At 41.9% G+C, this 13807-nt stretch overlaps 1 protein-coding gene across 1 annotated transcript; it reads right to left on the bottom strand.

Moving 5' to 3' along the window:
• Positions 1-2518: 2518 nt before the first annotated feature.
• ESM1 (endothelial cell specific molecule 1) lies at positions 2519-11391 on the bottom strand. Its single transcript, XM_002927468.4, has 3 exons — positions 10669-11391; positions 7496-7648; positions 2519-4058 (listed from the first exon to the last, which is right to left on the bottom strand). Exons 1-3 carry the CDS (start codon positions 10967-10969, stop codon positions 3961-3963), a joined length of 552 nt encoding a protein of 183 aa, XP_002927514.1. The 5' UTR covers positions 10970-11391; the 3' UTR covers positions 2519-3960.
• Positions 11392-13807: the final 2416 nt, after the last annotated feature.

Below are 13807 nucleotides of genomic sequence, written 5' to 3'. Positions count from 1 at the left end.
ACCACACACCCCTTGACCATGTCCTAATTGTCTGGTTCTTCCTCCTCCAGCCTTCTTTGATGGTTTTCTATTTGTCCCTGTCAAGTCCCCACAATTTAAAGTTTCTCTGACATTTTTCAACCCTCGCAGTTGCTTAAATAATTACGCATCTTTAAACAACAAAAATAAGTTGAATGAACCAACTGGTTCAGAAGTATCGCAGTGCGTTCTTTCATAAGGCCGGCAATGACTGGTTTGGATCATTCTTTAGTTTATCTCCTTTCTAGGCAAGTCTAGATCTCGCTAAATCAGTGATCCGCCAAGTGCAGTCCCGGGACCAAGCAGCATCTGCATCACGTGGGAACTTGTTAAAATGGAAAGTCCTTGGGCCTCATCTCAGACATACTGAATCAAATTTGTATTTTAACAAGGCCTCCAGGTAATCCTAATGCATAATAAACTTAGAGACTCGCTGGTCTATGACATGCACCTTTTAAAGCCAGGCCTTAGTTCAATGATTAATGCCAACTCTGGGTGATCAGAAATAATCAATTTTCCCTCCAAATATCTGTGTGATGTTGAATTATATCTACAGATCCTTTACTCTGAGGGACCTCAGGATAAAGGAAAAGAATAAAATACAGGATAGAAACAACAGTCCTCCCCAGTTGCCTTTCACGGAAAATGACAGCTCAATCTGGCTACCATTAAAATTACCTTACACTTTTCATTACCATGGGTGATGTCCCCACTGCCTGATGGAGAAGCACTCCCTGTTTCTGTTGCCCTGGACAACCCTATTTGTCAGATTCACTGACTCTCACATATGCCCCCACTTTTTTCCATCTCCTCGGGTCCCCATAGGCAGGATAAGTAGGCATCAGGGAGATGGGAGCTGGCAGGTGAAAGGCATGGGAGGCCATCTGCCCCATCTGATCTGCTGGAGACAAGCTTGTCCCCTGCTTCATTGTTTGTTTGTTCCTTCCTTCCTTCCTTCATTCAATCCCCTAGACATCCACTCACCCATATTTCTTCCCAAACATCCTTCTATCCATCTATCTACCCAACCACCTTTCCCTCATCTACTCATCCATCCATCCATCCATTAATTTATTCATTCCAGAAATATTTATTTTGTGGAATATATGCCAGCTTAGTTTCTCTTCAACAGCAGATGAGGTCAAGCCTCCCTGGAGACCACTGACATGGCATTTTCTTTTACTTCTCCAGTGTTTCCCGGGATAGTCCACAGGGGTGCAGGGGGAAAAAAAATCTCACAACTTCTGTTCATATTTATTTTTTATCCCTTAAAAGTTTCTACTCTGAGTACATGTTTTACAATGAACATGGTGCATTAATAGTATACAGTTTAAAACTGCATGCTCAAAAATATTGCAATCAAAAAGTGCAAAATCCAAAGATTTTGGCTTTGCTGCTATGAAGAATAGAGTCAGAAAGCAATGTGGGATAGACAGGGACTAGCATTTGGAGTGAGGGGCACAGAGAGGTAACAGTACCAGGAAGCTGGATGGCTAGAAAATATGCCCGCGCCTGAGAGCAGGTGAGCCCACCTTTGTTCGCTTGTACTATGCACCGTCTCCCATGCTGCAGAGCGAGGGCACAGGCAAGTCCTGCCCTGGTCCAGCCCTTCTTCCACTGTGCACCCTTCCCCAAAGGGACATTTGGGCTGTGGCCTGGACTTCAGGCCAAGTGGAGGTCTCTAAGTAACTTCACTCCCTGACAGCATGTCCTGAACCTCACTGCACAATTAAAAGTAAAGATTGTCAGTGTGTTGTTCTAATTTAATAATAATATGAGTATCTTACATTGATATAACTTTTGATCTCATTCACATCCCATTTCTTCTATCTTTGAAGGAAAAAGATGAACTCAGACAAATTGACGTTTTTGCTAATACAATTTTTTTTTTAGCACTGTGTCAATTCATATAAATGTTTTCCTAACGCACCCATGAACCTATCCCGTTCTTGGATACGATGCTCTCAAGCTGCAAAGCTGAAAGCTACTCTCTTCTTTCATAGGCGCCGAAAGGTTAGTCTTTGCCTATGTCTTGTGAAGCGTGAGCACCTTCAAACACGTACAGAAGGGTTCTTTTGTTTCTTCCTCTGTAGAATGGGTTAATATATAGGGACCGACTTATCAGGAGACCAAAAATGTGAGGCCAAGAAATCAATATTCTAGCCTCATGTTTTGACAGAAACTGTTTATCTGTAGCAGCAGTCAGTTGAGAAGCCTGCCTTTAATATGCAGACAAGAGTTCCTGGGCGCCTGGGTGGCTCAGTCGTTAAGCATCTGCCTTTGGCTCAGGGCGTGATCCCGGCGTTCTGGGATGGAGCCCCACATCAGGCTCCTCCACTGGGAGCCTGCTTCTTCCTCTCCCACTCCCCCTGCTAGTGTTCCCTCTCTTGCTGGCTGTCTCTCTCTGTCTCAAATGAATAAATAAAATCTTATAAAAAAAAGAGTTCTTGTTCATTGGATGAGTCTTTTAAATAAGTTAATGATTTAACAAAGTCATGTATGGACTCAAAGCAGCGGTCTTCTTTTTTTATTGAACAATCATAAACTTTGCCTTTTAAAACAAATACTAACAGCTTATTCAGCTTACATTCAAAGAGCCTCCCGCACACACATTCACAACTCCGTTGGCAAACTTTGAGAATAAAATATAGGTAAATAGTGAAATCATTCTTAAATAATCTTCACTCCAAATAAAATACTTCTGCAAATATTTCCTAACAAAATCTCGTACAACAGACCTGTTTGTGCTAAGATCCTCCCAAGTGTACTCATAAGTCCACTTATCAACCAACTTTAAAGGAAAGAAAAAGAAGAAAATGAACAACATTTTAAAGTTGACGTTTCCTCTAGAAAATTGACTCTTTTCCAAACCTAAAAAAGTATTTTCTACTTTAAATCTGAAACTCATCTAAGTCACTGCACTTACTTTTAAATAAATTCCTTCTGTTGTTCATTTTCTGACAATTCATAAATCCATAATGACTATTTTTTCCTAGGTTTTTCTTATGCTTATTACTATTAATATTACTATAATTATTAATAATAAATTTACCATGCCTTGGATGTTTGGAAACCTTATAGAGTTACATCTTTATTCTACTCATTTTAAACAAACAGTCTTTCGTTCATCTTCTCAAGAAGGTGATAAGTATGGGTTTGGAGGATGCCTCATGCTAACATAATAGTTTACAAAACTATATAAATATTTACCTTTACACCTCCTCCAAGTAGACAAAATACTTCCTAGCTCTCTCAGGCTGGGGTGACATTCTTCAAAACCATGTATGGGAGTGTATGTTTGCCCTCTGCCCCCAAATCATCCTTCAGATACGGAAACTTGGGTGTGACAAGTAGCAGCCCTTTGAAACCTGCCTCAAGTCAAGGTTATGACTCAAACTCCCACAAGCTTCAAACATCCCACTTCCTTCAGGGGTTGTTTTGTTTTGAAGTTTCCCAAACTAAATAAAAAGCAGAACTAAATCCTATTGATGCTACCACAAGGAAGACCTGAATATCACACTTCCCCACCCCGCCCCCACCTTCTCTCACTCCTAACTCTCCCTCCATCCTGTATCCCAACATCAATGTACATCCGAGTCACGGACACGTGGACTCACTCTGGTCGTCAGCTCTGGCTAGCTCTCTCTTTGGCTGATCTGCAACCACATTATCTAAATTGCATTTTCAGTTCTTCAGTATTCCTATAAACACATATTTAACAAATCTATATGCATTCAAATATTTAACAGATATCTAAAAGTGTTCAGTCATATGCATTTTGTGGACTGTTAGTAGCCTACTTTTTTTTTTTTTCCGGACCCACACACTTGGCCTCCCAATATCACATGTCCATATGCTATAATCTAGACAGTTCTTAAAATGTTGGCTGTGTGTTGAATGATCATTAAAATAAGAGTCTTCTCTCAGAAATCCCACCCAGGATCAGCGAGGATTTAACCATTTCATTACAGGAGAGCGGGCATTCTCTTTTACGAGCTCTTCTCTCACAGCATTGCCGTCTCCAGATGACACGTCATGCTCTGAAATGAGAAGGAATACAAATCATGTCCAGATGTTTACAACTCTAAGATGAAGGACCTTTTTATCTTACTTTTGTACTACAAAGGGTGTACTATAAAATCTTTAATAGATTCAAAGAGTCTGCTCACTGTATTCACCCACTCTCTGTTAATCGGCACCTGCCATCTGCGTCAGCACCCCCTGAAGGATTTCTCTCCGTATACCTATCGTCCCTGGACATTACATTATACATGCATTTGTCTTTTTTTTCACGTACTATCTCACTCCACCACTAGAACATCAGCTCCAAGAAGGCAGAGGCTTTGTTTTGTTCACTGCTACTACAGTGCCTGGAACATAGTAGGCGCTTAATAAATACTTATGGAATGAGCAAATGAAAGAATAGATCTCTAAATAAGACTTTCATACTATCTGGTATGGAAGAGGGCTTAGCTTATTGTGTGGCACCAGAAGGCAGATGGCAGCTCAAAGGAGAGAACTTTTATAAAGATCGCTCTTGTTCTGCATAAAAGTTTATAATACTTAGAATTTTCCGAAGTGAAATTTGTCTGGTTCTAGGAGTAGCGAGGTGTGTTTGCTTCAACAGTGCACGTCTTCATACAGAACGCTGTCTGGTTAGTGCAGCCTGGCAGATGAATGTGTGCAAAGTAATCAAATATTCCAGATCTTACTGTCCCTACCCCGCCTTAAAAATTACTTGTAAATTCCAAGTCTTAGAAAATTGGAAATCTCACAACAATAACAACAGCAACAACTAGAACTAGGTAGCCAGGAAAACCACTTGCTAAGAATGTAGTAGCCAATAGATAGAAAACTAGAGAAGATAAGTTCATGCAATCAGGGTATGGAAGGGACCTCAAGATGTCCCTGTGCGGATGAACGTTGGAACCACTTACACAGGCTTTGTAAACATATCTGTGGAGAGGTGAAGCCCACGGCAGGGCTGAGCCCCAAGCCCCCTCCTATAAACAGTGGCACATGCATCCCGGCAAGTCCAACAGGGACAACGCACCACTGAGCAGAGAAGCTCCTATGCGTCTTCTCCATGAGGCCTTTAGGAGATTCTGCTCTCCAATCTGAACCTGACTAAGGTTTACCAAGATTACACTAGTCATCATCTTTTGCTCCTCCTTTAGCTAATGAAAGCAAACACCTTAGGTCAGAAAATGCTTTTCCCATAAATTTCTACTAAGAATCTTGATACCTAATTTGGGTATAGAAATATTTTTTGTGTAACCGCTAATGTAACTTCTACCCAGCAAAATATCAGTGTCCAAATCATTTATACGGTAGTCAAGATATCTGCAAAATCTTCATGCAAATGACAGAGGGTGACAGGCTTAAGGGAAAAAGACTGCAGAAAAGTCCAGCAGAGAAGAGGACATGTGGCTGGGTGTGCAGTAGGAGGGATGGGCATTCCCTTCCTGAAGATTATTCCAAAGGAGCTCTCATGGCCTCCCAAACATTGATCCCAAACACCAGATTCACAAGGGATTCAATTGTTTCTTGGTGGGAAAGGTTTAAGTGCGACCATAAATGATTGAAGAGGAATACAAAAGTTGTTCTTCAAAGTGCTCTGTAGCCTGCAGTTTTAAGAAAGCAAAATGAGACAAAAGACCCAAGTGTTTGAGACAGCTAGCTGTACTAAGACAATATGTTTCAAACTTGTACTGAAGTAATCAAATCATTCAAAAAATGTGTAGGTCTCGGAAAGTAGATTGATGGTTACCAAGGGTTGGGGGGTGGGTTATGAGGAATGGGGGCAACTGCTTAATGGATAGTGGGGTTTTATTTTGAGCTCGTGAGAATGTTCTAGAACTGGACTGAAGTGGCAGCTATTCAGTATTGTTAACGTACTAACTGCCACTGAACTGTTCACTTCAAAATGGTTGATTTTATGTTATGTAAATTTCGCCTCAATACGAAATGTGTTTTTAAGACTTAAAACTCAATGTTTTTCCATTTTGCTTTTCAAGGACTATAGGACAAGTCATAAGTACTTAAAATATTAATGATGATCTCAACTTCCAGATCAAATATTCACAAGGATACTTACCTGATAGCTTTAAAAGGGGGGTGTGTTCATTTTAAATTAATGTTTAAGGGCATGGCCACACCTCGACATAAAAATTCACTTAAACGTACAGTTATTTCCTCTTTCTCTTAATGTACTTTCTTGTATCCATGTGTAAGAAGGAGGTAAAGCTGGAGAATAAGTACATTTGCCAAATATTTCAAATCTTAGTTACCTCAAGCGCAAAGAACCAGAAACAAAAACTAAATGAAATGGATGTGGCTTGTCAACTATTTATATCTAAGGGAGGGAGGAATCGCATAGTTTGTTGATACTAGCAGTTACTATGGCAACATGTTGTTTTAAATGAGCTACTTTCAATTTAATGAAGCTTTACTGTACTGGTCATTTATTCCATAAGATAACCAAATATGTCCACAGCACCCTCTCATATACTGTATTTCTCACATTTTAATAAACTGGATACAAAATACACATGCGAGAACAAGAATCATGTGACTATAGCTACAATTTCATTCAAAGGCTTAGAGATAATTCCCAAATTTCAATCACAGATACTGTCTCTTATCCCCTCCAAAATCCATACAAATGCATGCTTGGAAATATTCCATATAAATGCTTCCATTTTGTTAAAAAAAAAAAGAAGAAATGTTCAATATTTTCTATCTTGGCTCTTAAACCTTATCTGATAAATTCTTGAGTGTGTTTTTTCTACATGAATTTGCGAGAGAAGTAGTTTTGTCTAGTACGTATGTAAAACAGGTCACTGAAGAATTCGAAGAACTTTGTATATCTTGATTATTTTCTTTTTTTTCTTTTTTTTTTTTTAAAGATTTTTTATTTATTTACTCGACAGAGATAGAGACAGCCAGCGAGAGAGGGAACACAAGCAGGGGGAGTGGGAGAGGAAGAAGCAGGCTCATAGCAGAGGAGCCTGATGTGGGGCTCGATCCCATAACGCCGGGATCACGCCCTGAGCCGAAGGCAGACGCTTAACCGCTGTGCCACCCAGGCGCCCCTTGGTTATTTTCTTATTACAGGTANTCCCATAACGCCGGGATCACGCCCTGAGCCGAAGGCAAACGCTTAACCGCTGTGCCACCCAGGCGCCCCTTGGTTATTTTCTTATTACAGGTATTTTGGTAATCAATCATATTTATTCTCCATAAAACTGGGTAAACTTTATGGAAGAATGTATGATCCCCCAAATTATTAATGAAATCTTAAAAAAAAAAAAAAACAGCAACAGCAACGAAACTCAACCACCACTCCTTTCCCCTGAGTAAAATAAAGAACAAAATCATTCAAACCAATGCTTTATTCTCATCATCTATATTTCTTAAGTATTCAAACTGAAAATGAGGTTATTTTTCCAGTGTTTATACTGAAATCAATTCATACCTGTGTGAGAAACAAATCTCCTGTTGGAAGACTTGGCTTCTGAATATTGGAAGAAGGGAAATTTCAGACACTTGCCGGTCGCTCTGTCACATATGCCCAACTGACAGTTGCAAGTCTCCCGGCACTCCATCCCGAAGGTGCCGTAGGGGCAGTCTGAGGACAAAGGGGAGGTTTAGAGAGAGAGCCGCTCCCTGGGCACAAGCCCCCCCGTCTCACAGCCCCTGTGTGCCCAGCCTCCAGATTCTGAATGAGGCTCACGAATCTAGACTGTCAGGTAAAATCCAATTCTTAAAAAAACCCAAGCTTTGGAAGTTGGTACTTTCAGTCACAAATGTGAAATCGCACACTAAGACCAGATCACGGACACCTCAGCTGTTGTGTCCTGCCGTGAAGTCTAGTTGAAGATAGCCACACATAACCAACGTCCTTGAACCAGCCTTAATTCTGTTCACTTTCTGTTTCAATACCAGGTAGGTTCTCGTAGTTTCCTTAGACGGCTCCCGTGACAGCTCAGTGAGGTGGGCAATTGAACAGACACATGCATCAGCTTCTCAAAGAGTTTGAAGGATGTGATGCTGCCTTTGAATCCACCGGCTTCACCCACAAAATACTATTTCAAATGTATAGGAAAGGGCTCCGTCCACACTAACCAGGGGCTGAGGAGGGTGTCAGGCCAGCTCTCCATGAAGTGGTCAATCCTCAGTCTGCTCCGGCTCTGATCAATTCCCTTCTCTGTTGAAATGGCAGCACAATTTACCTAATTCTCCCGGATGTTGAGAGGATTTACTAGTAAAACCTTCTGCAAATCTAAGATGGAACACGCTAAGAAGAACAAGAGAGCTGAGAAGTTACCTGCTTACCTCCCCAAATCTGGAAGCTGTTAGAGCTTCAATGTGTTCATATTTAGACTGAAACATGCTGTACTGAGAAGAGGACAAACCCATTTATTACAAGTGCAGGGTCTTTATGACAGAAACAGCATCTCAATAGACAGCCTAGTCTTTTTTTTTTTTTTGGTGACCCAGTGCTTAACAAGCAGGCGGAATAGATGCAGATTATTTATTCTCTTGGCGTGAGAATATCCTCGAAAGTGCACGATCACAGCTGGGGAAAGAACAAGCAGTGACGCAGCTGAGCCCTTAGCAGTCTAATATCCACAGAACGATCAAGGTAGATGTTGATGAATGTATTCTTGGAAGAGATTTAGGATTCTTCTTACCGTCACTCTTCAGATTACAGAGGAGCCTGGTTTTTTCTTGTGGAAAAGCGCACAGGATTGGGATGGGACTGTGTCTCTAGTGATATTGAAAACTAAAACTTGAGCCAAATTCTCAGTTATCCTTCTATTGCAACCCCCAGTGTCCTGAATAGCACTGGGTGGCTAGCAGGTGTTCAGTAAACACGTGTTGGCTGGCTGACTGTTGGCAGCATAATGCCAAACATCTGAATATTTAGAAAACATCTGGATGTGCAGCTTAAGTATACAGTTTTCCTATGAGTGTTCTGTGAAAAAGCTGAAGGAGGGAGTTTGCCTACAGCAAAATTCAACATCTCTGTATAGAGCTGCTGAGGTTCACACAGGGTCACTATTTCCAGCAGAGAGAAAAATGTTCGAAACTAGACTCGCTTGCAGTCTGAAGTGTGCCAAAAAGAACAATCTTAAATACATTTTAAAAATCTATTCCATTAACAGCTACCTCAGTCATTCAGTAGAATGTTAGACTGTTAAAGATCCCAGATGCCTTGCAATGTTTCTTTACCCATATGTGACGGCGCATTTACGATCACATTTATAGAGGCGATTTTTATGCCAAGAGAAAAAGCAATCTATTGCATATACTTGCTATACCATAAGGATGATCGTATTAACCACTTCCTCCCTAATTTCCTTATGCAAAATCCTGTAATTTACAGAAAATATAGATCCTAGGCAACTTAAACATTTGTGAATGTTCACCAAAAAAATTTCCTCAATATTCTACCTTTCATTGGTTATAAACAAAAATAAACTGAGCAAAAAATAAGATTCTCCTAATAGTCCAAGCATTTATTTCCTAATCTTTAGTATATGCTGTAGATTAAAAGGTAAATTAATTTATAAACTATTTGTCTAAAAGGCAGGTGAATTAATGAGACTGCTCAATGGTGGATGATTACCATTCATAAAATCATACCACTGTATTAAATACATAAAATAGAAGAATGAAATAAGAAAGAAAATAGAAGAAATAAATTTCCCAGTCCCTTTAATTGTTTTAAAAGCTTATTTTTGTTAAAAACTGATGAATTGGGCTATAACATATGTGTTTCATCTTGATAACAGCTTTTAATGATGAGATCATGAGGTATCCATTTATAGAGTATCTTAAAATCACCATTCTTTTGATTCTAAACATTTTAAACTACAGTCACTAAGTTTGAAATAAATTCTATAAATGTGTAACTACATCGTTTAGCTATGATTTCAATCTAATGACATTTTTCGTTAAGTCTGTAAACTCTCATTCTTTACAAACTTCCAATTTTTATTTTTCTTTACTGTTATTTTTACTTGTCTTGAATCATCTGCTATTTTTCTAGTTGACCAAACACCTTTATAGAGTGGAATGGGGTTTGTTTATACTTCAGGGTACCCTCTTTCAAGAATGTGAGTCATTCTTAAGCCCACCCTATTTCACAAAGTGCATTAGTGTTCATCAGAATATTTGATCCTGAGAGATGCCCTCCAACCCCCAGACCCTTTCAAGATCAAAGAATCACTAAGCCCGGGGCTAGACATCACTAGAGGTTATCAAGTGCAGACCTCCACAATCACTGCATTGCAGAAGAGAGAGCACCTAAACCATCCAAACAGATTACCTGTCAAGTTCCTAAAGTTTTCCAGAAGGGGAAGCCACACAATTTTTCATTGCAACTTTTTTCTTAAATCTCCTATGCATAAGGAGTGAAATGCCCTGTGCTTTCCAGCACACCGGGTTCAGCTGCTGTTTGCAGAGTTCTCCTTCTCTCTCTCTCTCTCTCTGCCATTGACAACACCTGTGCGGGGGCCTTGTCCCTAAGCCACCTGCATTTTCCCTCTTGTCCTTGGCACCAAAGCCTTCGCACCGCCCACGCTGGCTAAAAGCCCTCCGTGTGCCCCCCGGGGCAGGGAGAAGCAGGGGGTCAGCCTTTACCTTTGCAGATCCCGAACTCGTCGCCGAAGTCATCCTCCTCACTGTAGAACTGACACCTGAGCCCCGGGCCGCACTTGACGCCGTCCATAGCTGACACGGTGCGATAGCAGGTCTCGCCCAGCCCCGCGGCGCACACCAGGCAGCAGCCGCAGTCGTCCAGCACTGTCCTCTTGCAGTGCAGGCTGCTTTTGCACGCGGCGCTGTCGCAGCTCTCGGGGCAGTCCACCGCATACTTGGCGTTCTGGGCCGCCACCAGGTGCGCGGGTACCAGGAGCGTGGCCAGCAGCAAGAGGCTCTTCATGTTTCCCCGAGGGCTCTGGCTCAGGTTTCGCGGGCGGAGTGGTCTGTGCTGGCGGGAAGCAGCTGTCCAAAGTGGTAGCTGAGCCTCTGCCTACACGTTTATGAGTTTTATACACTGGGTTGCCCGCATGCTTCCCCGTCATCAATTTCCTCAACCCAGCAGCCGCGCTGTCCTCTTGCCAGGCTCTCTTGTTTTAGTTTATGAAATCCAGGATGAAGGCTGGATTAACACGCCGCTGCCATCCAGGAATTGAAAAGCCCAAGCTGATGTCATCTGTTATGTTTAGATGGTTGTTTTGCATGAGCACTGAAAAACTCGCTCACATCCGTCTCAAGGGCTCAAGGACGTCTGTGAAGAGGGAATAAAGAAGGTTGCATACCCTCCTTCAGGGCAGGAATTGTTCTGACACCGGCATATCAGTTGGGCTGTGGCTTTGTCTCAGAGCCTCGGTAGTGGAGAGGAAAATGATATCGACGTGAATCATCAGGAGGGAAGAAGCTCCTTTAAACAAAATAAATAAACACTTGGTATTTCCCCTCAATAAATAACAATGAGATCATTTGAAAGAAGAAAGAGTTATATTGTGCCTTTTCAATACTTAGAAGAAAGACAATATTTTGAAAGGGATTTTTTAAGGACCCCTCTCTTCCTTCTTCCCACCCCTCCCCTCAAATGTTATCTCTAAAACAATTCTTAGCACATGTATCTAAGTTTATCGTGGATGGAGCTGTATTTCTAGTAAGATGTTAAACTGAGAATTTTCTTTAAAATCAATACAAAACCCACAAAAGAGGTAAGATGCTGCTGGCACTGTTTCTGGGTTATTCAGTTCTGGAAAAACTTATCAGTTGGACTTCTTCTGACCCAGAACTCCCTGGGGAGAGAGCTCATCCATCACCATGTCTGCCTGTCCAATGACTGAGCCCATTCGGAGCTCTTCCCCTCACTCCTGGCATCTATCAGGGCCCTCACTAAAAACCGCCAAGCAAGGCAGCCAGCCCAAGGAAACAAGTGAGCCAGCAGGGAAATCGGAACGTGGCCCAGAGAGGCAAGTCACAGGGAAGGGAAAACATTACCCATCGGGAAACAGGGCCTTCGAGCTATGGAGGGTCACAGGGCCTAGGTCCCACTGGGGAACACAGAACAGTCCTGTCACAGTATCAGCTGGACCAGCACCTCATGGAGCAAGGACTGTGGGGCAGAAAGAACAAGTGAAAGAGGAGAGAGCAGAGCTCTTACACCACCTGCATGTTGGGTCCCCAGTCCCACCTCCAACCTGTCAAATCAAAATCAACATAAACCCACTGTCATCTAGCAACTATTCAACCAATGAAGTTGATGGATGACCCTTGGTCTGTCACAGATTAGCTATGGACAAGCCACAGGACTTCTCTCAGCCTCAGTGTCCTCTTCTGAGAATTGCGTGTTAGGCTAGTTGGTCTCTGAATTTCTTGCCCCCACTAGAAGATGCGGCTGAGGCCATTGGGAGGGACTTGATGATGAGCCTTCAAAATCGCAATTTTAGGAAGATGGAAGGAACAGAATCCGGAATGCAGAGAATTGAGGGAGTGGGAAATCAAGGCAAGAGTCTTAGCTTCCAATTTCCCAAATTTTCCATGCAATTCAATTCAAAATAGGCTATCTGCGTCTCCCCAGAAGCAAACACAGGCTTAGCAAATGCACACTTTGATTTATTATTTTCAATAGTGGGTAATATCCTTGGGGTGCACACTATGTGCCAATCACCATTTGGAAGCATTTTATAGGTATTAACTCAACTTGTTCCTCAACACAATCTCATGGAGTAGGTACTATTATTTGCCTATTTTATGAATGAGGAAACTGAGTCAGAACAAGTTTAAGTAATTAGCTCAGGTCCCCATAATGTCAGGGATGGAAATTGAGCCAAGTCAGTCTAATGTCAAAGCCACACGCTCCATTGCCTATGATGACACAGTGGTGCTTCCATGGGGAATGGTTCTGATGGTCTACTTTACTATTTAGGCTGACCTTGGAAACGGTTATTGAACACCATTTTCTGAGGAAGGAGTGGTTAGCTGGAATAATGATTAATAAGAATATCTAACTATTTTAGAAATCTCACCATGTGCCAGACACCATGCAGAGCACTTTATATGGATTACCATATGTAATTTTCAAAACAACTTCAACACGTAGGTACTATTCTTTTTTTTTTTTTTTAAGATTTTATTTATTTATTTGACAGAGACAGCCAGCGAGAGAGGGAACACAAGCAGGGGGAGTGGGAGAGGAAGAAGCAGGCTCCCAGCAGAGGAGCCTGATGTGGGCTCGATCCCAGAACGCCAGGATCACGCCCTGTGCTGAAGGCAGACGCTTAACGACTGTGTTACCCAGGCACCCCCGTAGGTACTGTTCTTATCCACACGTTAGAGGTGAGAAATCTGAGGCCTTGAGGGGTTAAGTGACTTGTCCAAGGACACAAAGTTAGCAGATGGTGGAGCCGGGACTCAAAACCTGAAGCAGATTGTTCCTAGAGACTGGAATAGGGATTGCAAAATCAAGCATATGCTGGTACCAATCTGGTGGCCCAAGTGGGTAAAGTGGGAAGATAAACCAGATGTAAGTGGGAATGAGCAGAGCTGTTCGCCTTAGAGCATATGCCTCCGCTAAGGGAAGTAGCCCTCATTAGGAGTGGCTGCCTGCTGCCGTGCAGGAATATGAGCCCACTGGGCCAGATCTTCTATTTTTTTTTTTTTTAAGAGAAGGTAGAACTCAGACTTTCAAAGGTAATATCCGACTTTTTAAATGTTGGCCAGTATTTCATTCAAATTATAAAACATTATATGCACCCTTATT

Source organism: Ailuropoda melanoleuca, chromosome 3, assembly GCF_002007445.2.
Source record: "Ailuropoda melanoleuca isolate Jingjing chromosome 3, ASM200744v2, whole genome shotgun sequence".
Classification (NCBI taxonomy): Eukaryota; Metazoa; Chordata; class Mammalia; order Carnivora; family Ursidae; genus Ailuropoda; species Ailuropoda melanoleuca.
Note: the sequence above shows the minus strand (reverse complement) of the source record. Positions and strands in the feature narration are given on the sequence as shown.

What these genes read in the sequence shown, in the direction of transcription:
- ESM1 (XM_002927468.4), bottom strand. Translation starts at nt 10,969, where the DNA reads ATGAAGAGCCTCTTGCTGCTGGCCACGCTCCTGGTACCCGCGCACCTG. An exon ending in CGAGTTCGGGATCTGCAAAG is followed by an intron (nt 7,649 to 10,668) that starts GTAAAGGCTGAC and finishes CTTTGTCCTCAG; the next exon opens with ACTGCCCCTACGGCACCTTC. An exon ending in GAGATTTGTTTCTCACACAG is followed by an intron (nt 4,059 to 7,495) that starts GTATGAATTGAT and finishes TTCTCATTTCAG; the next exon opens with AGCATGACGTGTCATCTGGA.